General features: G+C 52.2%; 1 protein-coding gene and 1 long non-coding RNA gene across 5 annotated transcripts in view; one reads left to right on the forward strand and one right to left on the reverse strand.

Annotated features, from left to right (window-relative positions):
* On the reverse strand, positions 1-26,632 carry LOC134910682 (uncharacterized). The gene is made up of 3 exons (XR_010176258.1): positions 26,243-26,632; positions 23,099-23,273; positions 1-325 (listed from the first exon to the last, which is right to left on the reverse strand). It is a non-coding gene; the product is annotated as an uncharacterized LOC134910682 (long non-coding RNA).
* The window catches only part of ENAH (ENAH actin regulator), an 86,673-nt gene continuing 62,642 nt past the window's right edge, over positions 3,781-27,811 (forward strand). Inside the window, exon 1 of one of the 4 annotated variants that reach the window (XM_063918990.1) lies at positions 3,781-4,158. In XM_063918990.1, coding sequence (XP_063775060.1) covers positions 4,154-4,158 — 5 coding nt within the window. In that variant the 5' untranslated portion in view covers positions 3,781-4,153. The remainder of the gene's footprint in view (positions 4,159-27,811) is intronic. The other 3 variants (XM_063918991.1, XM_063918992.1, XM_063918993.1) reach the window with 3 other exon arrangements.

A 27,811-nucleotide genomic window follows, 5' to 3' on the forward strand; every position in this document is an offset into this window, starting at 1 on the left:
TTTATCTCTTCAAGCTTTGACACATCTCCCCCCTTCAGCTCGTGTTTCTACAGCAGTCACTCAGTGCACCATCAGCAGGTACCCATTGGCGGCTTCTGTCACATCACCACTTCAGCGATCATGCTTTGCCCAGTCTCATGTCTCTCACAGCAGACCTGCAGTACTCCCGCTCTGCACTCCGCTCCTCGGCGTCTCCCTGGACACACTGAATCACTGTTCTGCTGCTGGCTTGTCTCTGGTTTAACGCGTAACAGCACTGCCTAGTGGCAGCCTCCTAAATTACAATGTCCATTCGCTCCTCTGTAGTCGGGCATCACACTTTGCACTGGCAAAAAAAAAAAAAAAACATCTGCTGTGAAATACATAATATTACTTTATCTGTGTGACTGCCGCTGAGACAATCCATCCCTGGTTCTCTATTCCTTCTCCAGCCAAGTGTCCCATTATAGAAGTATTCTCACCTCAGGAACACGTCATGTCAATGGGAAATCTAAGCCGGGGTGTTAATGTCTAGTGAGTTTTTAGTTCAAAGCTTCGAAATAGGGCAAGGAGAGGCGCTGCCTATAGCAACCAATCAGTTCCAGCTTTACAATGTGCTAGATAGATGAGAGCTAGAATCTGATTGGTTACTATGTACTATGTCATACAGCGTATGGAAAGATAATGTGTATGCTTTGGTGGCAGTGTGGTGGTATTATGCGGTGGCGCTGAGGAGGGGGGGGTAATAATAATGGCACTTGCATAACTGTAGTTATAATGATACACAGAATTTGAGTGACACGTTTGAGGTCAGGAAGCATTTTTCTCTCCTATGAGGCTAAACCTTTTGTGCCTCAGATCAGCACAGTTAAAGTTAATTAAACGTTAGTACTTTATTATTTTATTATTGTCCTTTATTTATATGGCGCCACAAGGGATCTGCAGCACCTAACAAAGGGGGTAAACAAGTGAGCAAAACAAGAAAATAGTGACTCACAGTATAAGACAATGCAGGACATGGTATATAAGCATCAGTGATCATAACAATCAAATAAGCAGCCAGGTGTAGAAACCGAGGGTTAGGTGCTGTTTTGGGAAGTATGGAGTAGATGATAGCATAAGTAATGGAAAGAAAGCACATGAGGGAAGAGGGCCCTGCTTGTGAGAGCTTACATTCTAAAGGGGAGGGTCAGACAGACCGGGATGACACAGATAGGGTAGACACTGGACGGTGAGCATGGAACAGAGGGTTAGGATGAGATTTGGCTGGGTTTGGTGAAGAAGTGGGTCTTGAGAGCCTGTTTCAAGTTTTGTAGAGAGGTGGAGAGTCTGAGAGGGAGAGAGTTCCAGAGGTAGGGATGGAAGCAGCATGGGCAAAATCTTGGAGGTGGGAGTAGGAATAAACAATCTGTTGGCAAGAGAGGTGGCATTCAATTGTTGAGCGAAGAAAGTGGGCGGGAGTGTGAAGGGAGATGAGGTCAGAGATGTAAGAGGGAGAAGAGTGGGTGAGGGCTGTATAAGTGGGCGTGAGAAGCTTGAACTGGGATCTGAAGGGGAATGGGAGCCAGTGAAGGGCTTGTAAGAGAGGGGAGGCAGATGTAGAACATTTGGAGAGGAAGATGAGCCGGGCAGCAGCACGGAGGACAGATTGGAGTGGAGAGAGGCAGTAGTCAGGGAGGCCAGATTGGAGGAGATTGCAGTAGGCCAGTCCGGAGATGACCAGGGAGTGGATGGGAATTAGTTGCCTCCAGGGTGAGAAAGGGTCTGATCCTGGAGATCTTTCTGAGATGGAAACAGCAGGACTGTGAGAGGTGCTGAATATGTGGTGTGAAGGAGACCAAGGAGTCAAGGATTACTCCAAGACAGCGCACTTGCGGGCTGGTGGAGTCAGTGGTGCTGTCAGTAGATAGTGACGTTATGAACATTAATCTTTTATCAAACTTACAACTATGGAACTATTTAAATGTATGTTTATAGTTCCCTGTGCAAAAAACAAGCTATGTTTCTGGGATGGGATTATTTAAAGGAAATGAAGGGGCGGAGAAGGTGCATTTGGAGAAGGTGCATTTGCAGAACTCCCCGCTGCCTCAGATGCCATGAGATGGGGGTGACTCGGCTGATGTGCGTTGCTGGCGTTTCCACACTGCTGCAGTAGCACATTGTGCTGCTCGCGGCTAACAGAATCCACTCTGTTCCGCGGCTAACAGAATCCACTTCACAGGAGTGTAATGCTGCCAGCAAAAGGGTAACATGAGACAGCTGCCTCTCCGCTGGTCCCCATTGCTAGGTATAACCAATGGCGTCTCAGGACGCCGGTTTCGTGGGTTAAAGCTGGGGGAGACTCTTATTTCTGTAGCATAAATCATTTGATAAATTGAATGAAGGAGACTTTTTGAGGCCTTCTCACCAGAACGCAGCTTCATAGAGCCCTTTTCTCTGCAGTGAGACATCCTGCATCGCCGCCATAGCCAGATTAAGGGGGGATGCAGAGCATACTGTACCCCGGGCCCCCCTTTGTCAGGGCCCCCGGCCAGAGCACACTGACATCACTAGCTTTCCCTCTTAAGCAGCAGCAGAACCAACAGCCAGAATGTGAGCAGGACAGTATGCAGTGAAGGCAGAGACACAGGAGTATCATGTTTCATGAGATATCGATAGAGCTTTCCAACCAGAGGAGAGATAGGAGGGTGGAGAGAGCTGTAAGTGACTCAGGGATCCCAGCTTCTCCTCCTCCCTGCTTGGGTGTCTGAGTCTTGTGTAAACTGTTATGCAACTAAACCATTTGAGTTTAGAGATAGAGACACACAGAGAGATTCCTCCTGAGTCCTGTCCCAGTGTGTAAGTAGTACAGAGGCTGCTGCTATTCGTGCATGTGACAAGATAAATTATTTTATTTTTCTATGTGTATTTTAAGGTTAAGTTGACTTTGTTAGACTACATGAAAATTTTATATAGTAGTTGTCTTTCAATTAGTTGGAACTATAAACAATACCCAGGTATCATTAAACTATTAGTTTAAAACCAGTATACACCATTGGGTTAAATTTAATATACACAATCCATACCTCCCACCATGACCCATTCCAGGGGGACAACATGTTCTCTACATGGACTTCCTTCTTAATTTATTATTGCAATCACCTACATTGAAACACCTTTCTTATCAATTAAGTAGTTCAACACAGGTGATGCTGAGGCCACGCGTAATGGCTCCTGGACGCATGCATGAGACTTGGAAAAAGCACAAGATCTCAGTTGGAGCACGCTGCACATGTGCATTCGGACGCAGCAGCGGGACCATAGCTGGCGCCATTTTGTTATTTGACAAGCGATGGGACAGTTCAGCTTTTCGCTGCTTAGTAAGTGATCATCATGCTTTGCCGCCATAGCGGAATTACTAGGAGACACCAGAGGCGCCCATGAAGAAATCTCTGATTACTGCTGGTCCCAGCATGCTGGGATTAGTAGTTCCACCACAATAGGTACTAGAGACCACATGGTAACAGGAAGAGACAGTTGTGAGATATGTGGGGCAGAGGCAGGTGAGTGGGGCCCTGACACACATATGACAGATATGGGGGGTGAGACGTGTGTGCTGCTGCTGCTGCTGCTGGTGGTGTAAGGGGAGGGGGCGGAGTTCCCTCCTTCCCCATGCACCATGACGACACCCTCCTCCACAGACGCAGGTTTCCCTGGAACAGCTGAGAGAGCCGCACGGTGGGCGTGGCCTGTGGGTGGTGTGGGCGTCGCTTGCGGCTGTCGGGAGCGCGCGGCAGAAAAGCTCCGCCCCGCCCCTTCACACGCAGCGACCGGGTGCTTTTCGTCTTGTCCAACCCAGGGAGCGCGCCGTCAGCCTGCCTCGCTAGCGCGCACCCTCCCCATCCCGCGCTCAGTGTGTCCGGGGCCGCGCATGCGCGCTGCGGTCCTGTGGTCGCGGGAGAGAGAGAGAGGCACCGGGCTGTGTGTAGCGGTCGAGGCGGCGGCGGCTGTGGGCAGAGGAGCTGCTGCTGCTGCCCCGGGAAGGAGCTGCCAGGCGGTGCTGGGATTTACCCGGAGTACGGAGTGACTGGAGGAGCCGGTACCGCGCTCGGATGCCACTCCCTGTCTGCGCTCCGGTAACCGGGGAGAGGAGAGCCTCCATTCACTAGTGCAGAAGACGAGGAGAGCGGGCACCATGAGGTGAGGCGCCCCCCGGGATGTGTCTGCCATCGCTCTGCGCTCCCCATTCATTTCTTCTCTATGGTGACAGACAGCACGGCCTCCCAAGAGGTTCTGCAGCATCTGCCGTCCATCATGTGACCTCATGCTTCCCCCCGAGTGTCCCGGCTCCAAGTGCCCCTCACACCCCTGTTACCCACCCCCCGTGTCCCAGCTCCCAGTGCCCCCACACCCCTGTTACCCCCCCTGTGTCCCAGCTCCCAGTGCCCCCCACACCCCTGTAACTCACCCCCTGTGTCCCAGCTCCCAGTGCCCCCCACACCCCTGTAACTCACCCCCCGTGTCCCAGCTCCCAGTGCCCCCCACACTCCTGTTACCCCCCCCTGTGTCCCAGCTCCCAGTTACCCCCACACCCCTGTTACCCACCCCCCGTGTCCCAGCGCCCCCCACACTCCTGTTACCCCCCCTGTGTCCCAGCTCCCAGTGCCCCCCCACTCCTGTTACCCCCTGTGTCCCAGCTCCCAGTGCCCCCCCCACTCCTGTTACCCCCTGTCCCAGCTCCCAGTGCCCCCCCCACTCCTGTTACCCCCTGTGTCCCAGCTCCCAGTGCCCCCCACACTCCTGTTACCCCCCCCTTGTCGTAACTCCCAGGGCACCCTCACACTCCTATCACCCCCCCCCCCCAGTGTCCTAGGGCCCCTCCACACTCCTGTTACACCCCCCCCCCCCAGTGTCCCAGGGCCCCCCACACTCCTGTTACCCCCCTTGTCCCAGCTCCCCCCCACACTCCTGTAACCCCCCCCTTGTCCCAGCTCCCCCCCACACTCCTGTTACCCCCCCATTGTCCCAGCTCGCAGTGCCCCCCCCCACACTCCTGTTACCCCCCCCCCCCTTGTCCCAGCTCGCAGTGCCCCTCACACTCCTGTACCCCCCCCCCCCCCCCTTGTCCTAGCTACCAGGGCACCCCCACACTCCTGTCAACCCCCAGTGTCCCAGTTCCTAGGGCACCCCCACACTCCTATCACCCCCCCCCCCCCCCCCCCCCCCCAGTGTCCCAGCTCCCAGGCCCCCCCCCCACACTCCTGTTACCCCCCCCCCCCCCCCAGTGTCCCAGCTCCGAGGGCCCCCCCACACTCCTGTTACCCCCCCAGTGTTCCAGGGCCCCCCACACTCCTGTTACCCCCCCAGTGTCCCAGCTCCCAGTGTCCCACCACAGTCCTGTTACTCTCCCAGTGTTCCAGCTCCCAGTGCCCCACCACAGTCCTGTTACCCCCCCTGTGTCCCAGCTCGCAGTGCCCCCCACACTCCTGTTACCCCCCCTCTCTTGTCCCAGTGCCCCCCACACCCCTGTTACCCACCTCCCAGTTCCCCCCACACCCCTGTTGCCCCCCTCTTGTCCCAGTGCCCCCCACACTCCTGTTACCCCACCCTTGTCCCAGCTCCCAGTGCCCCCCACTCCTGTTACCCCCGTGTCCTAGCTCCCCCCGCACTCCTGTTACCCCCGTGTCCTAGCTCCCCCCGCACTCCTGTTACCCCCATTGTCCCAGCTGCCAGTGCCCCCCACACTCCTGTTACCCCCCCCCTTGTCCCAGTGCCCCCCACTCTCCTGTTACCCCCCTGTCCCAGCTTCCCCCCCCCCCCACACTCCTGTTACCCACCCATGTCCCAGCTCCCAGTGCCCCTCACACTCCTGTTACCCCCCCCCCCCCCCCCCCCCGCCTTGTCCTAGCTCCCAGGGCACCCCCACACTCCTGTCAACCCCCAGTGACCCAGCTCCTAGGGCACCCCCACACTCCTGTCAAACCCCCCCCCCCCCCAGCTCCCAGGGCCCCCCACACTCCTGTTACCCCCCCCCTGTGTCCCAGCTCCCAGTGCCCCACCACAGTCCTGTAACCCCCCTGTGTCCCAGCTCCCAGTGCCCCACCACAGTCCTGTAACCCCCCTGTGTCCCAGCTCCCAGTGCCCCACCACAGTCCTGTAACCCCCCTGTGTCCCAGCTCCCAGTGCCCCACCACATTCCTGTTGCCCCCCTGTGTCCCAGCTACCAGTGCCCCTCTACACTGCTGTTATCCCGTGTCCCAGCTCCCAGTGTCCCCCACACTCCTGTTATCCCGTGTCCCAGCTCCCAGTGCCCCCACACTCCTGATACCCCTCCCCCGTGTCCCAGCTCCCAGTGACCCCCACACTCCCGGTACTCCCCCCCCCCCCCCCGTGTCCCAGCTCCCAGTGTCCTCCAGCCTCCCGTTACCCCCCCCCCGTGTCCCAGCTCCCAGTGCCTCCCACACTCCTGTTATCCCCCATGTCCCAGCTCCCAGTGTCCCCCACATTCCTGTTACCCACCCCGTGTCCCTCCTCCCAGTGCCCCCCCCACTCCTGTTACACCCCCCCCCCCCTTTCCCAGTTTCAAGTGCCCCCCCACTCCTGTCACCCCGTGTCCCTCACACTTTTGTCGTCCTCTGTGTCCCAGCTCCCAGTGCCCCCCACACTCCTGTTATCCCCTGTGTCCCAGCACCCAGTGCCCCCTACGCTCCTGTTACCCCCCCACCCCCCCCGGTGTCCCAGCTCCCAGTGGCCCCCACGCTCCTGTTACCCCCCCACCCCGTGTCCCAGCTCCCAGTGCTCCCACACTCCTGTTACTCCCCCTGTGTCCCAGCTCCTAGTGCCCCCCCCATGTCCTAGCTCCCAGTGCCCCCACACTCCTGCCCCCCCAGTGCCCCAGCTCCCAGTGTCCCCACACTCCAGTCCCCCCACCACACACTCGTTACCCCCACACCCCCTTGTCCCAGCTCCCAGTATCCCCCATGCTCCTGTCAACCCTCTCCCCAGTGTCCCAGTTGCTGGTGTCCCCCATTCCTGTTAACTCCCACCACCACTCCTCTGTCCCAGCTCCCGGTGACCTCCACCCCTGTTACCCCCTCCTGTGTCCCAGCTTCCAGTGTCCCCCACTCCAGTTAATCCCCCAGTCTTCCTCTCTGGTTGCCCTCTGCAGCCCCCTCAGTGTTCAGGCACCCCTTACCCCCAGGACCCGTTCTCCAGCACTGTGCTCACCCCTTACCCCCAGGACCCCTTCTCCAGCACTGTGCTCACCCCTTACCCCCAGGACCCCTTCTCCAGCACTGTGCTCACCCCTTACCCCCAGGACCCCTTCTCCAGCACTGTGCTCGCCCCTTACCCCCAGGACCCCTTCTCCAGCACTGTGCTTGCCCCTTACCCCCAGGACCCGTTCTCCAGCACTGTGCTCACCCCTTACCCCCAGGACCCCTTCTCCAGCACTGTGCTTACCCCCAGGACCCCTTCTCCAGCACTGTGCTCACCCCTTACCCCCAGGACCCCTTCTCCAGCACTGTGCTCACCCCTTACCCCCAGGACCCCTTCTCCAGCACTGTGCTCACCCCTTACCCCCAGGACCCCTTCTCCAGCACTGTGCTCACCCCTTACCCCCAGGACCCCCTTCTCCAGCACTGTGCTCACCCCTTACCCCCAGGACCCCTTCTTCAGCACTGTGCTCACCCCTTACCCCCAGGACCCCTTCTCCAGCACTGTGCTCACCCCTTACCCCCAGGACCCCTTCTCCAGCACTGTGCTCACCCCTTACCCCCAGGACCCCTTCTCCAGCACTGTGCTCACCCCTTACCCCCAGGACCCCTTCTCCAGCACTGTGCTCACCCCTTACCCCCAGGACCCCTTCTCCAGCACTGTGCTCACCCCTTACCCCCAGGACCCCTTCTCCAGCACTGTGCTCACCCCTTACCCCCAGGACCCCTTCTCCAGCACTGTGCTCACCCCTTACCCCCAGGACCCCTTCTCCAGCACTGTGCTCACCCCTTACCCCCAGGACCCCTTCTCCAGCACTGTGCTCACCCCTTACCCCCAGGACCCCTTCTCCAGCACTGTGCTCACCCCTTACCCCCAGGACCCCTTCTTCAGCACTGTGCTCACCCCTTACCCCCAGGACCCCTTCTTCAGCACTGTGCTCACCCCTTACCCCCAGGACCCCTTCTCCAGCACTGTGCTCACCCCTTACCCCCAGGACCCCTTCTCCAGCACTGTGCTCACCCCTTACCCCCAGGACCCCTTCTCCAGCACTGTGCTCACCCCTTACCTCCAGGACCCCTTCTCCAGCACTGTGCTCACCCCTTACCCCCAGGACCCCTTCTCCAGCACTGTGCTCGCCCCTTACCCCCAGGACCCCTTCTCCAGCACTGTGCTTACCCCCAGGACCCCTTCTCCAGCACTGTGCTCACCCCCAGGATCCCTTCTCCAGCACTGTGCTCACCCCCAGGACCCCTTCTCCAGCACTGTGCTCACCCCCAGGACCCCTTCTCCAGCACTGTGCTCACCCCCAGGACCCCTTCTCCAGCACTGTGCTCACCCCTTACCCCCAGGACCCCTTCTCCAGCACTGTGCTCACCCCTTACCCCCAGGACCCCTTCTCCAGCACTGTGCTCACCCCTTACCCCCAGGACCCCTTCTCCAGCACTGTGCTCACCCCTTACCCCCAGGACCCCTTCTCCAGCACTGTGCTCACCCCTTACCCCCAGGACCCCTTCTCCAGCACTGTGCTCACCCCTTACCCCCAGGACCCCTTCTCCAGCACTGTGCTCACCCCTTACCCCCAGGACCCCTTCTTCAGCACTGTGCTCACCCCTTACCCCCAGGACCCCTTCTCCAGCACTGTGCTCACCCCTTACCCCCAGGACCCCTTCTCCAGCACTGTGCTCACCCCTTACCCCCAGGACCCCTTCTCCAGCACTGTGCTCACCCCTTACCCCCAGGACCCCTTCTCCAGCACTGTGCTCACCCCTTACCCCCAGGACCCCTTCTCCAGCACTGTGCTCACCCCTTACCTCCAGGACCCCTTCTCCAGCACTGTGCTCACCCCTTACCCCCAGGTTCCCTTCTCCAGCACTGTGCTCACCCCTTACCTCCAGGACCCCTTCTCCAGCACTGTGCTCACCCCTTACCCCCAGGACCCCTTAACCAGCACTGTGCTCACCTCTTACCCCCAGGACCCCTTCTCCAGCACTGTGCTCGCCCCTTACCCCCAGGACCCCTTCTCCAGCACTGTGCTCGCCCCTTACCCCCAGGACCCCTTCTCCAGCACTGTGCTCGCCCCTTACCCCCAGGACCCCTTCTCCAGCACTGTGCTCGCCCCTTACCCCCAGGACCCCTTCTTCAGCACTGTGCTCGCCCCTTACCCCCAGGACCCCTTCTTCAGCACTGTGCTCGCCCCTTACCCCCAGGACCCCTTCTTCAGCACTGTGCTCGCCCCTTACCCCCAGGACCCCTTCTCCAGCACTGTGCTCGCCCCTTACCCCCAGGACCCCTTCTCCAGCACTGTGCTCGCCCCTTACCCCCAGGACCCCTTCTCCAGCACTGTGCTCACCCCTTCTCCAGCACTGTGCTCACCCCTTACCTCCAGGACCCCTTCTCCAGCACTGTGCTCACCCCTTACCTCCAGGACCCCTTCTCCAGCACTGTGCTCACCCCTTACCCCCAGGTTCCCTTCTCCAGCACTGTGCTCACCCCTTACCCCCAGGACCCCTTCTCCAGCACTGTGCTCGCCCCTTACCCCCAGGACCCCTTCTTCAGCACTGTGCTCGCCCCTTACCCCCAGGACCCCTTCTTCAGCACTGTGCTCGCCCCTTACCCCCAGGACCCCTTCTTCAGCACTGTGCTCGCCCCTTACCCCCAGGACCCCTTCTCCAGCACTGTGCTCGCCCCTTACCCCCAGGACCCCTTCTCCAGCACTGTGCTCACCCCTTACCCCCAGGACCCCTTCTCCAGCACTGTGCTCACCCCTTCTCCAGCACTGTGCTCACCCCTTACCTCCAGGACCCCTTCTCCAGCACTGTGCTCACCCCTTACCTCCAGGACCCGTTCTCCAGCACTGTGCTCACCCCTTACCCCCAGGTTCCCTTCTCCAGCACTGTGCTCACCCCTTACCTCCAGGACCCCTTCTCCAGCACTGTGCTCGCCCCTTACCCCCAGGACCCCTTCTCCAGCACTGTGCTAGCCCCTTACCCCCAGGACCCCTTCTCCAGCACTGTGCTCGCCCCTTACCCCCAGGACCCCTTCTCCAGCACTGTGCTCGCCCCTTACCCCCAGGACCCCTTCTCCAGCACTGTGCTCGCCCCTTACCCCCAGGACCCCTTCTCCAGCACTGTGCTCGCCCCTTACCCCCAGGACCCCTTCTCCAGCACTGTGCTCACCTGCCACTTCAGTATCCACACTCCCCCCCCAGCGCTTGGCCTCCAGCACCATTCCTGTCCAGCATTTTCCCTTACACCCTGGTGTACATGCCTACCCAGCATTTGCCCCTCATTATACTTCCTGCATGTTCTGCCTGTTCTGGGCCCCAAAGATTCTACTTTTACCTTTATCCAGCACCTACACCCCCGCTTCATCATTTGCATACCACCTACCTAGCACTTAGTCCCCCTCCCCATCGTGTACTTTAGGATTCTCCATCGCCTTCCCCATATAGTTTGATAGCGCTGTAGGTGACTGTCTCTCATAGCGTTGTACATAGCCGCTCTCTGTGTGTACACACTCTGCCTGGGACTCCCTGTGTGTACACACAGCTATAGCCGGCTGTATATAGGCTTTGTGTAGCTCTGTGTACATTGTGTGTAAACACTATCGCTGGGCCGTTTCCCACCTCTGACCAGGTGAATCAGAGAGAACCACTGTCATTTGCATTGTGCTTTTGTTAGTGTTTATTCCCTCCCAGTGCCACGTCTGGGTACGGTTACAGCGGTTGCTGGTCCCTTTGCCACGTTCTGGGTACTGTTACAGCGGTTGCTGGTCCCTTTGCCACGTCTGGGTACTGTTACAGCGGTTGCTGGTCCCTTTGCCACGTCTGGGTACTGTTACAGCGGTTGCTGGTCCCTTTGCCACGTCTGGGTACTGTTACAGCGGTTGCTGGTCCCTTTGCCACGTCTGGGTACTGTTACAGCGGTTGCTGGTCCCTTTGCCACGTCTGGGTACTGTTACAGCGGTTGCTGGTCCCTTTGCCACGTCTGGGTACTGTTACAGCGGTTGCTGGTCCCTTTGCCACGTCTGGGTACGGTTACAGTGGTTGCTGGTCCCTTTGCCACGTCTGGGTACTGTTACAGCGGTTGCTGGTCCCTTTGCCACGTCTGGGTACTGTTACAGCGGTTGCTGGTCCCTTTGCCACGTCCGGGTACTGTTACAGCGGTTGCTGGTCCCTTTGCCACGTCTGGGTACTGTTACAGCGGTTGCTGGTCCCTTTGCCACGTCCGGGTACTGTTACAGCGGTTGCTGGTCCCTTTGCCACGTCCGGGTACTGTTACAGCGGTTGCTGGTCCCTTTGCCACGTCTGGGTACGGTTACAGCGGTTGCTGGTCCCTTTGCCACGTCTGGGTACTGGTCCCTTTGCCACGTCTGGGTACTGTTACAGCGGTTGCTGGTCCCTTTGCCACGTCTGGGTACTGGTCCCTTTGCCACGTCTGGGTACTGTTACAGCAGTTGCTGGTCCCTTTGCCTCGTCTGGGTTACTGTGCAGCCTGCAGGAGACTTATCTGTAACAATGGCTATGTTGTACTTTGTCCAGTATCCCCTGTATATAACACGTAGCTAGCTCTAATACCAGAGTCCCACTTGCAGAGTCTCTGTGAGCAAAAAGCCGCCCTTTGAGGCCGAAGAGTCAAAGACTCGGTATCCCACTTCACGCTGATGGGATGGGTAGGTGTACCTATGCATATGGTGCCTTAATGGCTCCCCCGAGTCCCTGAAGGCATATGTCAGTGTTTTCTAAATGCAGGGTAATAATTGACTCATGTAGCGTGTGGAATTTGCTGTGAATGGGAAGGACAGCTGCTCCGTCCCACTTCCTCCAGCTTTGCAATGGTCAGTGTGTTATTCACGGCTGTATCCATGTATAGCACTGCCTGATCAGGCCCCGTCATCGACCGCAATACACTGCACTCCTAACCTCACGATGAGCGTGTTCTATAGGGTTACTATGTACTGTACACACGGTATAAGGCCCACTCCAGGGAAATCCCTGTGTTGTGGTTTTCATGTATACAACAGACTTACACATTGTTGGCGTCCTGAGTGTCATTATGGTAAATTCCTAATTTTACATTTTGCACGTGACCCATCCAGAGTTGTTGCATGATTGGGGGTGTATAGAGTTGGTTGGAACGGCACGCTATGAATGGTTTTGTGATGCCATTCAGGACAGGAATTTCCTCTGCGTGCTGAGCATTTGTGGCTGCACCACTTGATTGCTCTATGCAGTCCTTTGCTGCTGCCGTGTCTCGTTTATTTAAAGATCTAGCTAGTCTCAGGTTGTGCCTTTCATTTATTTTATTTTTGTAATGCACCGTGGTCCTATTTACTGGCAGTGCTAGATGACTACATTCCCGTCGTTCTCCCCCAGCGTGTGCGTTGCATGATGTTTCAGCTCTTTCGGCATTTTCTGCATCAGCCAATGAGTGACCTGTGCTAGACTGCTGTCACCTCTAAGTGAAATGCTGTATTTTTTTTTTTGTTCCACTTTTACCGTCCTCTTATTTGTTGCATTGCAGCAGATGCTGAACCCCCCCCCCCCCCCACCCCTCCGGTTGGATCAATACTCCGTGAGATCATGGTAATCCCAGTATGTCTGTATCCTATTGCTCCCAGTGTTTGTAGGTGATTTCTGCATCCGCGGCTGCCAGACGGCAGGCAGATGCACTGGAGTTTGTTGCTACGCTCCTTGTCTTTTGGTGCAGTGCTTTGTGAGGATTGAGACCTGAATGCTGATGTATTGTAATGAAACGCTATCTCCCATCTTCCCGGCCTGCCCTTTAAGGTTAAACAATTGGGTAAAACAAAACTGCCTGGGCAGCGTCCCCGTGGAAGCATCTAGCCTTACAGACGGTCACTGTGCCGTTCTGTTAAAGATTAATGACAAACAGTTGCTACGGCCTGTATAATGTAACCTTGGAGGAGTCGCTTACACTAATACACCATTACAGACAAAGCACGTGACGGCACAGCTAGCTAGGGAATCCTGTGTCTCAGGCATCTATACCCGTACGGATATGCACGCACGCAGCCGGAGCGAAGGCCTTTGTTTAGTCTGTAATGTACTATTTCCAAAGTAGGCCTGTTGCTCGCACGTAAACCAGTAAGCGGCCTATTCGCCCTCTAGGACGCCTTCTGCGGTGTCGTCTGCATGTTCCTAGTGTACGTTTGCCTTATTTTTACGGCAATAAACTTTTTAAATGTCTTTGCCAGTGCAGATCCGGAAGAATGCTGGAACGTGTTTCCGAGCAGGCGGCACTCCATGGACTGGCAAAGCGTTCGTTCCTGTTACCAGGGGTTATAGCTGCGATGCTGACTGCACAGCTGTCTCCGGAGTTACGGCTCTGGTTTTTTAGCAGCTGAATAATGTCATCATGAGGTCTGCTGCAAAACTGCCCAGTCAGCACTGCAGTGGCAGGAGGCGCCGTGTACTGTACGTATTGGATGTTACTGAACTTTAAGTGTCTGTTTTACACTACGAAGGCTTCCATGGAGGCATTTTCCTAGAATTAAGGGAAACTAAGATTTGGGAAATGAAATATGACGAAAATCAGATACTTACCGTCCTCGCTCTTCTCTGCTTTGTCACGCCCGCTCCTGTTCAGCGCAGCGAGTTAGACTCTGTGGTAGCATCGTAACAAAAATCTCTTACCTGAGCCAGGTGAATAATAATCTGGCGCCTGACGTACGTCAGTTGGGTTTATCTGTCGGGTTATTTGGCATTATGTGTTCGGTCGGCCATGGTGAGCTAAATACATAGGATGAATAGGGGAAGAAACCCTATAAGGAAAACCTTCCATTCTCTGCGTATAATCGGTAAAGGCCGGTGTATCCTCCTCCGCACTAAACTCTCATTCAGATGAACCATAAACTTAGAGGAAGGGGGAGGCTAAAGGATTCTTTGTGTGTGCGGATTGTTGTTGAACGCTGTGGGTGACATAACCCTGGGGTAGGGGTGAAGTCACTGTCCTGTGACCCAATGCGTTTTAGAAGACGATTTCTTCTCGCTGTTTAATGCAGTTTTATCCTGTGCTACATAGGGCAGGGAGCTTCTTATGTGTTGAGCTCCTTCTTTATACTCTATGGGGTCAATTCAATTCAGCAACAGTTGAATAGCGCCAGGAATTAGCTCCCGGCGCTATTCAATACAGCGACTAGTTACCCTCAATTGTCAGGAATTCTTCTCTCACCTCCGGGGGGTGAGAGAAGAAAACTGACAAAAGGGCTGACGCGAAGCTGATTCTGTCGGGAATCAGCATCGCCGCGGATAGTTCAGTCGGAGAATGCCCGTTCTCCCGACAAAACTACCTGTTAAGTCCGCAAGAATGGGCATTCTCCAACTTAACTTTAACTGAATTGAATAGCGTCGGGTGCTAATTCCTGGTGCTATTCAACTGTCGCTGAATTGAATTGACCCCCTATGGAAGGGTGCTACTTACCTTGAAAGTCTTCCAGTGGCATGGACCTGTGTTACGGATGTACAGAAGTGCCCACACTATCCTGTTCTCCAATGGTGCAGATTATGCGACGAAGCCGCGCCATGCGTCCCCTCGCACAGTTATGTACCCGATATGCGCCTAAGTCACACCTCTAATGCGACCCATGTCCAATGCACGAGTTGCTGGATTGCGGCCACTCACATTGTACGTTGCAGCGGTGAGCGACTCTAACCTGGGGAAACAGGCAGACGTCAGATACGAGTAAGGCGCGCCATGTATCCGGCAGCGCTGTGTGTAGTCTGTGATTTTATACTAACTCCATTGCGATGAAAGTACTAACCCTGAGCACTTGGTACAGTCTAAGCGGCTTTGGCTGCAGCCACGATGCAACACAGGCGCTAAATTAATCTGTAGGCTCGAAAGCCTGAGAATCGTTAAACGTGGTGGAGCGTCTTGTACGCCATATGGCGAAATAACTATAGGTGTATGAGGACACACCTGTAGCGCTGCATGCAGTTTGGGATGGAAATCTGCACATATGCTCCCACATTCCGTACATGGTAATTAATGACCCCCGTGTGCGTAGTGGTTCCGGTATGAATGGTCGACCATGTTATGGTTGACAGTCATTAGGTCGACCACTATTGGTCGACATTGACATGGTCGACATTGACTTGGTCGACATGGACAAATGAAAATGGTCGACACATGAAAGGTCGACACATGAAAAGGTCGACATGAGTTTTTTAACTTTTTTTTTTTGTGTCATTTTTTGCGTAAAGTGACTGGGAACCCCAATTAGTGCACCGCGTCCCCTCGCATGGCTCGCTTCTCTCGCCATGCTTCGGGCATGGTGCCTTCGCTCCGCTACCGCTTCGCTCGGCACACTTTACCGTTCCAATCGTAGTCCATGTGGATCGTAAAGTATGGAAAAGTTCCCCAAAAGAAAAAAAAGTTAAACTCATGTCGACCATTTTCACGTGTCGACCATGTGTCCATGTCGACCATGTCAATGTCGACCAATAGTGGTCGACCTAATGACTGTCCACCATAACATGGTCGACCATGTGAACGGATACCGTGCGTAGTATGACGCATCTCATGGGGCTCCTGCCCTTTATCCATACACTCAGATTGGCGCTAGTTATCGGTGCACACTCGCACCAGCATTTTGTTGGTGCAAAATGTATGTCTGCAAACGAGCGTTTGCGCTTCCGTCCAACTCTCCATGTCCCGCTGAGCGTGGTTACGCCAGAATGACCACTTTGGCTTCTGCGGGCAAGAATGTGGAGGTGAGCGAAAGGCGGCCCTGTGCCCAGTTGCAGCATCACGTGTGCACTGTGAAAAAACTCTAGTTGCTCTTCAAACAGGTGTATGCTCCGCTCCGCTTTAGGCCCATAACTTGTTACAGGGGGGAAGCTGCCGTCATAAATATGTTTCCTATATTGCATTGAAGTTTCTGCTCATCTGTCTATGTCTGTCCCCTGGAGGCACGTCACACAAAGGGAGCATTAAGGAAAGCAGCTGCCGCTTATGAATGAGCGTTAAGATCTCTTTACCAGTCACCTTTGCTAATGTCTCCTCTCTCTGTGTACATGCAGACGGCCCAGCTGTCGTCACTTTGTGCCGGGGAGCTGTGCGGAGCAGACAGGTGGATTGGGCTTGTGACCCCTTCTCTACTGCCCCTTGATCAACCCCTCCTTTTGTTCTTCCAGCTATAAAACAAGAGGTTATATGAAGGGGGGGGGGTTGTTTTGCAGAATTCCGGTGGAAGGCGCCTTCCCTTCCAGCTCTGCCTTTGTCTTATAGTGCTGCGTAAGCGCTTCTTGTTTTACTTTGTGGGTAAAATGAGTACTTAGGCCGGTATGGCTGTACAGAAGCTGGAACTGCACACACATGCTATCTGGCTGCTGTGTGATTAGGCTGCTAGGTCGTGGTGACAGAACGCAGCAACACATTGCGGTTATCTATCTCCAGGCCTCACACACACACATCCTCACTTGGTCGGTGACACCCTTCTCGCAGTGTGTGTAAAATTGTGCACTTGGGATGTAGCGGTGTGTTCACCCCTGCGGGTAACGCGGTCTGTAAGACCATGAATTATCTCCTCTCTATAGTAACCCGACAGTCTTTCAGTTCCTTATGGGCAAGTAACTATAAAATCTGCTTTAAATGTATAAATAAACTTATGATTGGCCTTTTATGTTCATTAGTAAAAGGACCTCTAAAAGCTAAATAAAAATTACTTTAGGGGGTCGATTCTATTCGGCAACTAATGAATAGCGCCGGGAATTAGCTCCCGACGCTATTCAATTCAGCAACTAGTTACGTCGGCGATGGCCCGTTCTCGCCGACAAAACAGGTTGAATTGTCGGGAGAACGGGCATTCTCCGACTTAACTCCCCGGCGCGAGGCTGATTCCCGACAGAATCAGCCTCGCGCCGGCCGCGAGGCAGCACTTTTGTCGGGTTTTTCTTATCCCCCGGGGATGAGAGAAGAATTCCCGACAATTGCAGGTAATTAGTTGCTGAATTGAATAGCGTCGGGAGCTAATTCCCGGCGCTATTCATTAGTTGCCGAATAGAATCGACCCCTATGAATTAATATATGCAAACTGGCAGCTTCCGTTATAGGCAAGCGGCAGGGCCACGTGAAGAGGGATATTTATCTAGCTTGGAGAGATATATGGCGAGATGTAGCAAACCTTGGAGAGAGATAAAGTACCAACCAATCAGCTCCTGTTATTTTTCAAACAAAGGGATTCAATTCAGCGCGGATTGAATAGCGCCAGGGGGCAGCTCCCGGAGTTATTCATCTCTGCGTGATGTGATGCCCAATGAGAGGATTTCGTCTCGCAACAGCATCGCGATGAGCTCTTAAGTCGGAGAATGCCAGTTCTCGCGACTTAACACCCTGTTTAGTCCGTGAGAACCGGCTTTCTCTGACATAAGTGTGTACTGAATTGAATAGCACCAGGAGAGAGAGAACCTGATTCATGTTTGTGAGTAAAGCAAAAAAAAAAAGTAACCGGAACAAACCATGTTGCAGTGCAAGGGGAGCAAATACATTTAAGTTTTTTCTGTACAGGGTAAATACTGGCTGCTTTTGCATGTAGCCCACAAATGTTAAGGGGGGTGCACATGGAGAGATCTGTGCTTAAATTCTAAGCAATATGACTAGATTGCTTAGAAATTAAGCACGGATCTCTCCTTGTGTATGCCCATAGCGATGCACGGCCCCTGCGCGGCGCTATCGCCGGTGCTAGACTAGCCCAATCTAGTAGATCGCTTATTTCACCGCTTGGTGAAATGAGCGCCACCCCATTACACATCTGAGCAGGGGGGGGGGGGGGGGATGTGTCCTGAGCGGTCTGTGCTAGATCGCTCAGCACACATCCCCCACCGTGTATGGGGCTTTAGACAGCTTTCTTTTTACACTGCTATTTAGATTTTAGTTTGAACACGCCCCACCCAAATCTAACTGTCTCTGCACATGTTACATCTGCCCCACCTGCAGTGCTGCATGGTTTTGCCCAGTTGCTTTCTTTTTTGCTTTACTTACAGACATGAATCAGGCCCAAAGTATCAACCAATCGGCATCTAGCTATTTTACAGGCTATTTCTGAAAAATGACAGAAGCTGATTGGTTGACACTTTCTCTCCAGGATTTGATAAATCTCCACCTACATACGGCAGAAAAGATGACTTCTGATACCCTATGCAGCTTGTGATGCTGGAATACTGTTAAATACAGCTATTAAGTTGTCCCCTACCTGTGCACTTGTTATGCATCATGTAAGCAGTAGGTGGAATGGTAATGCAAGATAATATTCATTGTAAAAGCAGGAAGCGGCTCTTGTTTTGAACACATTATTAAATAGTGTTCATTCTAGCACCCTGCACCTTTCAAATCCTGTGCAGTTCCTTGTTTCTGCCTGAGGTGTCACTCTCTGCTCTGGTGCTTCTCAGCACACACAGGTCTGTATCACAGCACTGAGTAACAGATCAGAGTGTGCTGAGAAGCACCACAGCAGAGAGCGACACCTCAGGCAGGAAAGTGGAACTGCACAGATTTTGTAAAGGTGCAGGGTGCTAGAATGAACACTACTAAATAAATCCGCGGTGTGTTACCCTCCAATGTGAGTGCTTGGTAAAGCTGAGCCAGTAATCTGCAGCCCACCATGATGCAACTAGAGGTGCTGCTGCATTGGAAAGTTTGGAAGATTGTCGCTAGCTCCGCCCAAAACTGTACTGCCGCAAAGATGCGTAGGGTTTTACGGCCACGCAGGAGCCTAAAAACCATGATGTGATTGGCTGTGACGATGCTTGCTCCCTTCTATGGCTGAAAGAGGGCTGTTCATTGGCGTAGAAGTAGCTTGGACCTCTCTGCAATGTGACCCCATGCGAGTTCAGGGCCTGGCCAGGGTATATATCGTTCATTATCGTGGACGGTTGTACTGCATGCTTTTTGCAGCAAGTTGCTGTTATGCAAAATGAATAGTTACCGTATATACTCAAGTACAAGTCGACCCGAATATAAGCAGAGGCACCTAATTTTACCACAAAAACCTGGGAAAACTTATTGACTCGAGTATAAGCCTAGGGTGGGAAATGCAGCTCTACCCGTACACAGACCTCATAGTGCCAGGTGTGCCCCACCGTGCCAGGTGTGCCCCACCGTGCCAGTTGTGCCAGATATGCCCCACAGTGCTAGATACTTACCCTCCATCGCTCCCGCGCTGTCTTCTGAAGGAGGGACACGGAGAGCGCAGCGCGCGGCTCTCTTGTTTCCCTCCTGCGTCTCCGGCGGCAGCGGCGTGTGTTAAAGGAAGTGCCTGTTCGTGCACTTCCTTTAACACACGCACGCCGCTGGAGATGCAGGAGGGACACAGGAGAGCCGCGCGCTGTGCCCTCCGTGTCCCTCCTAACGCTGAGTCGAGTATAACCCGAGGTGGCTTTTTCAGCACAAAAAAAAGTGCTGAAAAAGTCGGCTTATACTCGAGTATATACGGTACATAAAAGTTGCGCTGATTATCTTGGCACCCCGCCGGTCAGACCAGTGCTGAGAATCCAATGAGTGTACCCGCATTGGCAGCGGTGGGCAAAATGATGTGCAGTCGTTCAACTTCTAGGAACCGGCCGGATCCTAACAGGAGGCAGGAAAGATTTGCATCCATTGGTCGTAATAGAAATGGCCTCCAAAGTGATGTAACAACTTTTTAGGAGCAGTCTGCTGCCTGACTCCTTAGCGGTGTCCGGCCCCCGCATATAGATGAGACTCTAGGGTTCGTGCGCACATAGGAGCTTGGAGTAAGGTAAAAGGTAGGAAATACTTGCGTGTTACACATGTTCCTTCCACGTTGTAGTTTTATTAGTACGATCTAACACCTGACTTACCGGCCATTCTGCTTTCTATCCTTTTAAATGAAGCTTTAACAGTTTTGCAAAGCCGTGGCAAGGCTGACCTGTAAGCAACCGTCCACCCTATGCGTGACGCAGGTTTCCGGCGGCGGATAGTGTCTGGAAGTGGCGTTAACAACAGAAAAGTGCCTTTAGTCGTATTGAAGCAAGTCAGAACTATTTTTAGCCTAAGCAGCGGCTTTTTAATGCTAATGTATGGAAAATGTGCCAGGTTTAGTGTGTGAGTAGTGGCGGTGGAAGCCAGGAATCAGTTCTGCGCCTACAGGACTTCTGTGAAACTTGATTCAAAGTTGGCCGCAGACTATTCCTGACATATTGGCTGAAATAGACTTTTTCTGTTCCCCTCCAGTTGTTTCTAATTTAAGTTTAATTTTAGCTTGTACACAATGGGACGGATTCAGAGTTGAAAGTAAAAACAAAACAAAAAAAAAGTACAGTAACTTTGCACCTGGACAAACCGTGTTGCAGTGCAAAGGGGGTAATACAATTATGTTTGCATGCAGGGTAGATACAGGACGGTTCTGCATATAGCCCACACATGCTGGGCACTAATTGCACTGCAATTAGATCTGAGCTAGGACACGCCCCTCCCAACTCTCTAACTCTTTGCACATGTTACATCTGCCCCCCTTGCAGGGCAACATGGTTTTCCAAGGTGCAAAGGGTCTGATTTAGAGGGGGATGCAAATACTGTATGCAACGGTTATGCAGAAATATGCAAATGTCGCTGCTGACGGGATTTGCCCACTTAAGTCATCTCAGATCTGCTATTGTACAAAGACGAAACCATCAAGCCCACATGGATCAATTATCAAACTTTCGAGTAACTCTATAGTTGCGCAAATTGGCAGTCGAAAGCAAGACACGGTCGCCACTGCCCTGTCACCACCCTCAAATGTTCCTGGACTTCCACTTTGCGAATAAATCCTCACTGCGACCTCCATCACAACACCCTCTTGGCACATACGCAGTGTGGCTTAGATGCAACAAAAAACGAGCTCGATTCAATTCTAAGAGTTGAATAGCGCCGGGAATTAGCTCCCAGGGCTATTCAATACAACGTGCTGTGATACCCGACGGCTGGATTTCTTCTCGCACCCCCGGAGGGGTGCGAGCAGAAATCCAACAAAAGTGCCAGCGCCAAGCTGATGTCTGCCCTTAGCACGGCGGAAACAGCATCGTGCCTGGCACTTAAGTCAGTTACCACCCGTGGTATCATCGCGAAAAGCCTCGGGAGCGCTAGTTAACGCTGGTCTGTGCTTGCACCTCCAGGATGATGCGAGTAGAAATCCGCTTTAAGCGCACCCACTGAGCTAGTCGTGGGCTCACCGTGGGGAGTAATTGAATAGCTCTTGGCACTTAACACAGCTAAAATCCAGCTAATGGTCCCACTGCTAATTGAATCATTCCCCTAAGACTAGTTTATTTCCATTTTTAATCCAGATGCACCCACTTTCCCACACATCTAGAGGAACCAATTTACATAATTTATAAGTAGTGATTCTTTATCCATGCAGTATATCATTGGTGGGTATATAAGGTGTGTGATAGGCCGTCTGCACACATATCACTCGTTGCTGTCATGGGTTAAAGGGGCAATTTATCAGAGTTGCAAAAGGGGATGATAACCGGCTTTCGGGCGGCGGTATTTCTGACACAGCGCAGTGTGTGACCTGTCTGCGTGCTGCTGCGGTGAAGGTGTATCGTGACTGGACAAATGGCGCCATTGCGGGTAACCGACGTGGAAACTGTGGAGCACCACGTGCGATAGATGTGAGAGGTGAACGTCGGCTACGAAGGTGCGTGAGGGCCGACCGACGCTACAGCGGAGCAGCTCACCGTCAGAATGACCCTGGGGGCTACCAGACGTGTGTCTAAAACGCCAGTTCAGCGAACGTCTAGCTGCTGGTTGTGCTGCACACGGCGGTTACTCCGGCTATTGGCTGGTGGTCAGAATAATGCGACTCCACCGTAAATGTTGACTATAACAATTAATAGAAATATACAAAGATAACATGAATAATACAAACATTATATTTATAAGTTCTTAATGCCATATTTGTATTATTCTAATCATTTTTCTAGTCCAAACCCGGGTATGGCAGGTGAGGCTCTGCCTACCCTGGCCGCACGTCCCTGAAATGCAGGTGACAGTGACAGAATACCCCACTGACTGACGCAATGCATTGGGTATTTATGCATTTGAAGTTCTTATCCTCCCCCTTTGTCAGTTCCAACATTGCTCCGGCACTCTGTACAATACCATTGAAGTATTACTAAGCCGCAGGGGGATTTGCGGATGCACTTTTTGGGGTATCCAGGGAAAGGAACTTTATAATGCAGTTTGTCTGGGTCCGTAAACCATCACTTGTGTTTTCACGGCTCTTGCGATCTATTCCTTCCTCTTACGAGATCTATTTTTGAGCTTGTCTGCATTCCCTGGCTCCTGGAATTGTCTGATTTCCCCCCCACTCCACGCTAAAAAATAATTTAGGAGCCAGCAGTGAAATGTTTCATTTGTAGACTGCTCCAGCAGAACGTAGTAAGAATCACGGACGTGCTAGCGTCTGACCAGCCAGTTACTGCTCTTTTAATAGAAGAAATCTGCTCTATACCGCTATCCCCCGCAACCTGTGTCCTCAAGGATGTTTTCAAGAGTTTGGTGTTTTGACTGTTTTTAATCTGCCACTTTACCCTGTCTGCATTGTGTTGTCCCGTGTCTGGGCAGCACAGTTGGTGTAGTGGTTAGCATTACTGCCTCATGGCCCTGATTGTCATGAGTTCAATTCCTGACCAAGGACCTATTTGTGTGGAGTTTGTATGTCCCCCCTCACCAGAGAGGTTCTTGTAAAGCAGGTTTGCTATGCAGTTATACCTGTGTTTTCCTATGGTAAAATGATGTTTAAAACAAGCGTCTGTAAAATCCATTATCGGTAACTATTAAAGGTATGCCGGTTATATAAAGGTTTACTGAGTGTATGGGCCAGAAGGCAGCCATACAACCCTGGCACAGTGCTAATCCCTCTGAGAGACATTCCGGATTAGTACATTCACACAATTTACCTTTAATGATCCCTGGAGAATGACGACGAATCCGGAATACCGAGTTCTGAACGTTAATCCTGCACAGTCCTCACACTGCATTGTGTGCAGTGCATGCACACAACATTGTGTAGGTACACTGTACATCCTTGGCTGTTGTAGTGGATTGTCACTGGAACCCTTGGCGGATTTGTGCCTGTAAGAATGATTACAGAGTTTCCCATCAGAACTGTCATGGCCGGTCTCCTCCTTTCTCCATCAGTCCAATATTGCCTGGTGCTTAACCGCTATCGGGACACTTCTGATGGCGATATACCTAACAGCAACGCATACATTTTTTATAAAGCTTGATTAAATGTGTGTGTGTGTGTGTGGGAATATTAGAATTTAACCCTCTGTGGGCTGCTGGTTCCTCCCTGCGCCGTCCCTAGTCTGTGGAATGCTCTCCCTCATTTTGTTACTCTCCCCCTGCATCCATTTCTACAAGCACTCCCTCAGAACTCACCCGATCTCCGCACTGAGGTCATGGGCACGATTTCCATCATGACTGTGTGGAGTTTGTATATGTTTCCCCATGCTTGCTTGGGTTTCCTCCGGTTACTCTGGTTTCCTCCCACAATCCAAAATATACTGGTAGGTTAATACCAAAATAAATAAATGAACCCTTGCGTTTGTATGCACATGGGTAGACTAGATAGGTTCTTATCTGCCATCAGTTCCTACTGTATGTTTCTATCCCTGACCTGCTGTTTCTCCACTTCACCACCACTACTCCCCTCTCCGTTTTAGAGTGCAAGCTCTTGCAAGCAGTGCTCACTCTCCTGTTTCATCTCTCCCACTACGCCCAGTATCTCAGCCTGCACGCTACAGCTACCTAGGCTTGTATTTATGTAAACCAGGAGGTGTTGCAGCAAACATGACCATGCGTAGCCAGAAGTAAATGGGTTCCAGGAGCCTGGGTTGGAATAAGCGGTGCCAGGCGGTGGCATCAAGTTGTGCGCGCACAGTGGGGGGTGGGGGGGGGGGGGGAGGGGGAGAGTCGGTAACATGCTGTTGCTAACAGAGAGAGGAACTCTTTTAGTGAAGGAGCCTACTCATATAGTGTGGAATTCAATGATTCAATGGCAAATTGTGTCCATTTGCATCGCACCTGGCACTCAACCTGGAAGATAAGCCCCAAGCATTAGTCACAGTATTGGGGCCGATTCAATTAGCACCACTGGGATGTATTTCCCATGTCACGTGCCCTGCACTTCACCCGTGGGCTACATCCCAGAGGTGCTAATTGAATCGCCCCCAATTTTTCATGTCCAATCTGTTTTGTGCTATAATTTCCTAATGCCCTGGTGGCGTATTGCTGGATTTTGGCCTCTTACCCAGTGAAGATACTAATTCGAACGTTTATGGGTTTTTTTTGTGTTTTTTTACTAAAATGATGGCGCTTGTATTTACTTGCTGATGCAACATAATGTATTGATGGTTTCGCCACCATGAAGTCACACTTCCCAGTACTGACTTATAGAGGCTTCCGTTGCCCTCAGTCATTCTGAATACATAATTGTGAGACTGTGGCCTACTGCCGGTGCGTTTTAGATTTATGTGTTATGGGCCTAGCTGATAAATCAATGGCAGAGGTACAGTATTAGAGACGTGTAGAAGGGATCGGAGGCGACTGGAGGCCAGGAAGTGCCCATTCTCTTCTGCTGTTACGGTTGATGAGGAATCTCAAAAATAAGAAACCTCTAAAGCATAATTGAATGTACACGTGCCAAATGACTTTATTAAAACTTCTGTGTTCAGATCAGGAGGCTTTATATTCCATATATAACCACATAGACCCTCAACTTTTTAATTTTTTATTTTAATTCTTAACATTTAATGATTTATGCAGAAATATGTTACATACACAGTAGGCTGCACACTTTCGTCGGGAGACCGTTAACCTACCGGTATGTTTTTTGGCTTGTGGGAAGAAACCGGAGTACCCGGGGAAAACCCATGCAAGCACAGAGAGCACATACAAACTCCACACATTTTAGGCCATGGTGGGAATGGAACCTATGACCTCAGTGCTGTGAGGCAGTAATGCTAACCATTACACTGTCCGTACTGGAGGTCATTTATATCATAAGGCACATACACACGCTGCGATTCTGCCTATGTGGACGATTGGCACTGTGCGACTTCCCTTGAACTCCCCGGATCCCAAAACTACCGATATTGACTGTACACTCTGTGTGATGTTTGCTATGGCCAATTTCTCCTTCATCCACTAGGGGACACTGGAGGATCATTACGGTGGGGTATAGATGGTGGTCAAGTGGAGACGGCACTTTAAATTCTTTCGAATTGTGACTGGCTCCTCTCCTCTATGCCCCCCCTACAGACCAATTTAAAAAATGTGCCAGATGGAGCCGGTCCTCTCTCTGGGCTTCTCCAGAGACATTCTCTATTTACTATGTACTAGATTGTACACTTTCCTAGTCAAAATTGACCTGTCTGCACAGTCTATTCTTTCTTGCGATACCGACCCCGCGGGAGCGCTCATCGGCATTGCAAGCTTGTATACACATGGTGCGATATGTGCTATGTCTTCTACCGATATGGACTATATAGTTCATATCGGTAGTTCAAATTGCACCGTGTATGCCCCTTTACATCACATACGAGGTTGATCCCCACACTAGGGCACACAGACTCTTCACGCAACCTCAGTTTGCGTGGGACTGTTTCAGTGATATCCTGGTATTTGGCTAGCCAATGGGAAGCGTTCTTATAATATATTGTGGTCTGTCATTTTTCTAGTGCGCTAAAGAAAGTGGAAACTAGTAATACTATACGTGTATGATAGGACTTCATGAGAACTTCTCTGTGACGTGACCTTGTTCAGACACTCTTTGGAGAATAAGTGTTGGGCTGTTGTCATGTGGTTTATTGCTTTGATTCTAGCTGTCCCTTTCTAGTTTTTACTAGTTGAATGATAGGTAGAATCTTATTGGTCGCTGCGGAAACACTTCCGTTTTTATGCAGCTCTGAAGACTCTTCTACGGTGAGATCTGAAAATATCTTTTTTTTTTTTAAACAAGTTTTCAACAGTGTGATCTGTCGTTGGCACACTTATATTAGGTAAGTATGGAAGACTAGGTAGGGATAGGACGAGCTCACCTTTGGAATATACTGATGGTAGTAGCAAGCTGATGGGATGAATTGGTAGCCAGGTGCCCACTAGGATGGGCCCAATCGTAGCAAAGTGTCCAGGTGTTGCCGTTGTTGGACAAGGAGTCCCCACAATGCCTGGCTGCAGATATATCGGTAATTGACAGTACTGCTGATATTGATCGTTCTCCTGTGAGGGGAACTGAGTGATGGCGGAGCATTGGATGAGCAGAATTGTTTACATAGCTATTTTATTTCCTGCCATATTGTTCCCGGCGAATGCCTGGTTAAACAGTCTCCCAACGTCCCAACTTTCTACTTGCCATCTTTCAATCATTTTTCATTACTTACTGCAACATCTTTCGGCCGGCCTCCACCCTCGCCGCGCCTCGTCCCTTTACCCTGCGCCCCCCCCCCCCCCCCCTGCGCGGTGGGAGCCACTGGCGCACCCGCTCTACAGGTCTGACTTGGGACCGACCATTGGAGGATTATTACGAGGGGTGATTGGATTGATAAGTACCCGTGTTTGAAGATGGATGGCGCCACTGACGTCAGACCTGTACGGGCATTACCCTATTCACATGTAGTTCCAGCATACAGTCGGGAGCAAGCTCTGTTTATTTTAGGGCGGCTTATTTGGATTCGCTTTCATGTTCAGGACATTAAACCAAGATGCATTTTTGACTCCTGTCGCTAGCAGGGTTGCAAAGGACCTGGCTAGTTACTTGCGCCAGCTGTTTCGCATCACATAGCGTAGTCAGGCGCGTTGTATGAGGCCACATCTGTAGGTTGTTAGGGGTAATTCTCCAGTAGCGGTTTTACAGTTTAGTTAGGACGTTTGGTTAGGTGTGTTGGCGACAAGGCTCCTGGGACCTGTCCATCCCAGGCATAGGGGGGTATTCAATTAAGTTCCACTTTTTTTTTCCAACTGGTTGAAAAATCTGCACCAATTCGACACAGCGTATTCCATTGCGGGCGTTTTCGCCAGTTTTTGAACCCATTTTTGCCCATGCTGTTTCACTTTTTTTTTTTTTTTGTCAAATCGGTATGGGCAAAAATTGCGCCAAGAACGGGCGAAAACACCTGCAAATTAGCCAAAACACATGTATCGGTGGAGAATTCGTCGATACACGTGGCTTTCGCCAGTGCTGGATTTTTCGACCAGTTTAATAAACGGCAAGGGCATTGAATAGGTCGAAAGTACACTGACCAAAAAATGGGCGAAAAGTGCAGTTTTTGTGACTGGTCGAAAAAACAGCACTAATTGAATACCCCCCATTTCTCTGACGTCCTAGTGGATGCTGGGAACTCCGTAAGGACCATGGGGAATAGACAGGCTCCGCAGGAGACTGGGCACTCTAAAGAAAAGATTAGGTACTATCTGGTGTGCACTGGCTCCTCCCTCTATGCCCCTCCTCCAGACCTCAGTTAGAATCTGTGCCCGGCCAGAGCTGGGTGCTCCTAGTGGGCTCTCCTGAGCTTACTAGTAAAGAAAGTATTTATTAGTTTTTTTATTTTCAGTGAGCTTCTGCTGGCAACAGACTCACTGCTACGTGGGACTAAGGGGAGAGAAGCAAA

This window comes from Pseudophryne corroboree, chromosome 4 (assembly GCF_028390025.1).
Source record: "Pseudophryne corroboree isolate aPseCor3 chromosome 4, aPseCor3.hap2, whole genome shotgun sequence".
NCBI lineage: Eukaryota > Metazoa > Chordata > Amphibia > Anura > Myobatrachidae > Pseudophryne > Pseudophryne corroboree.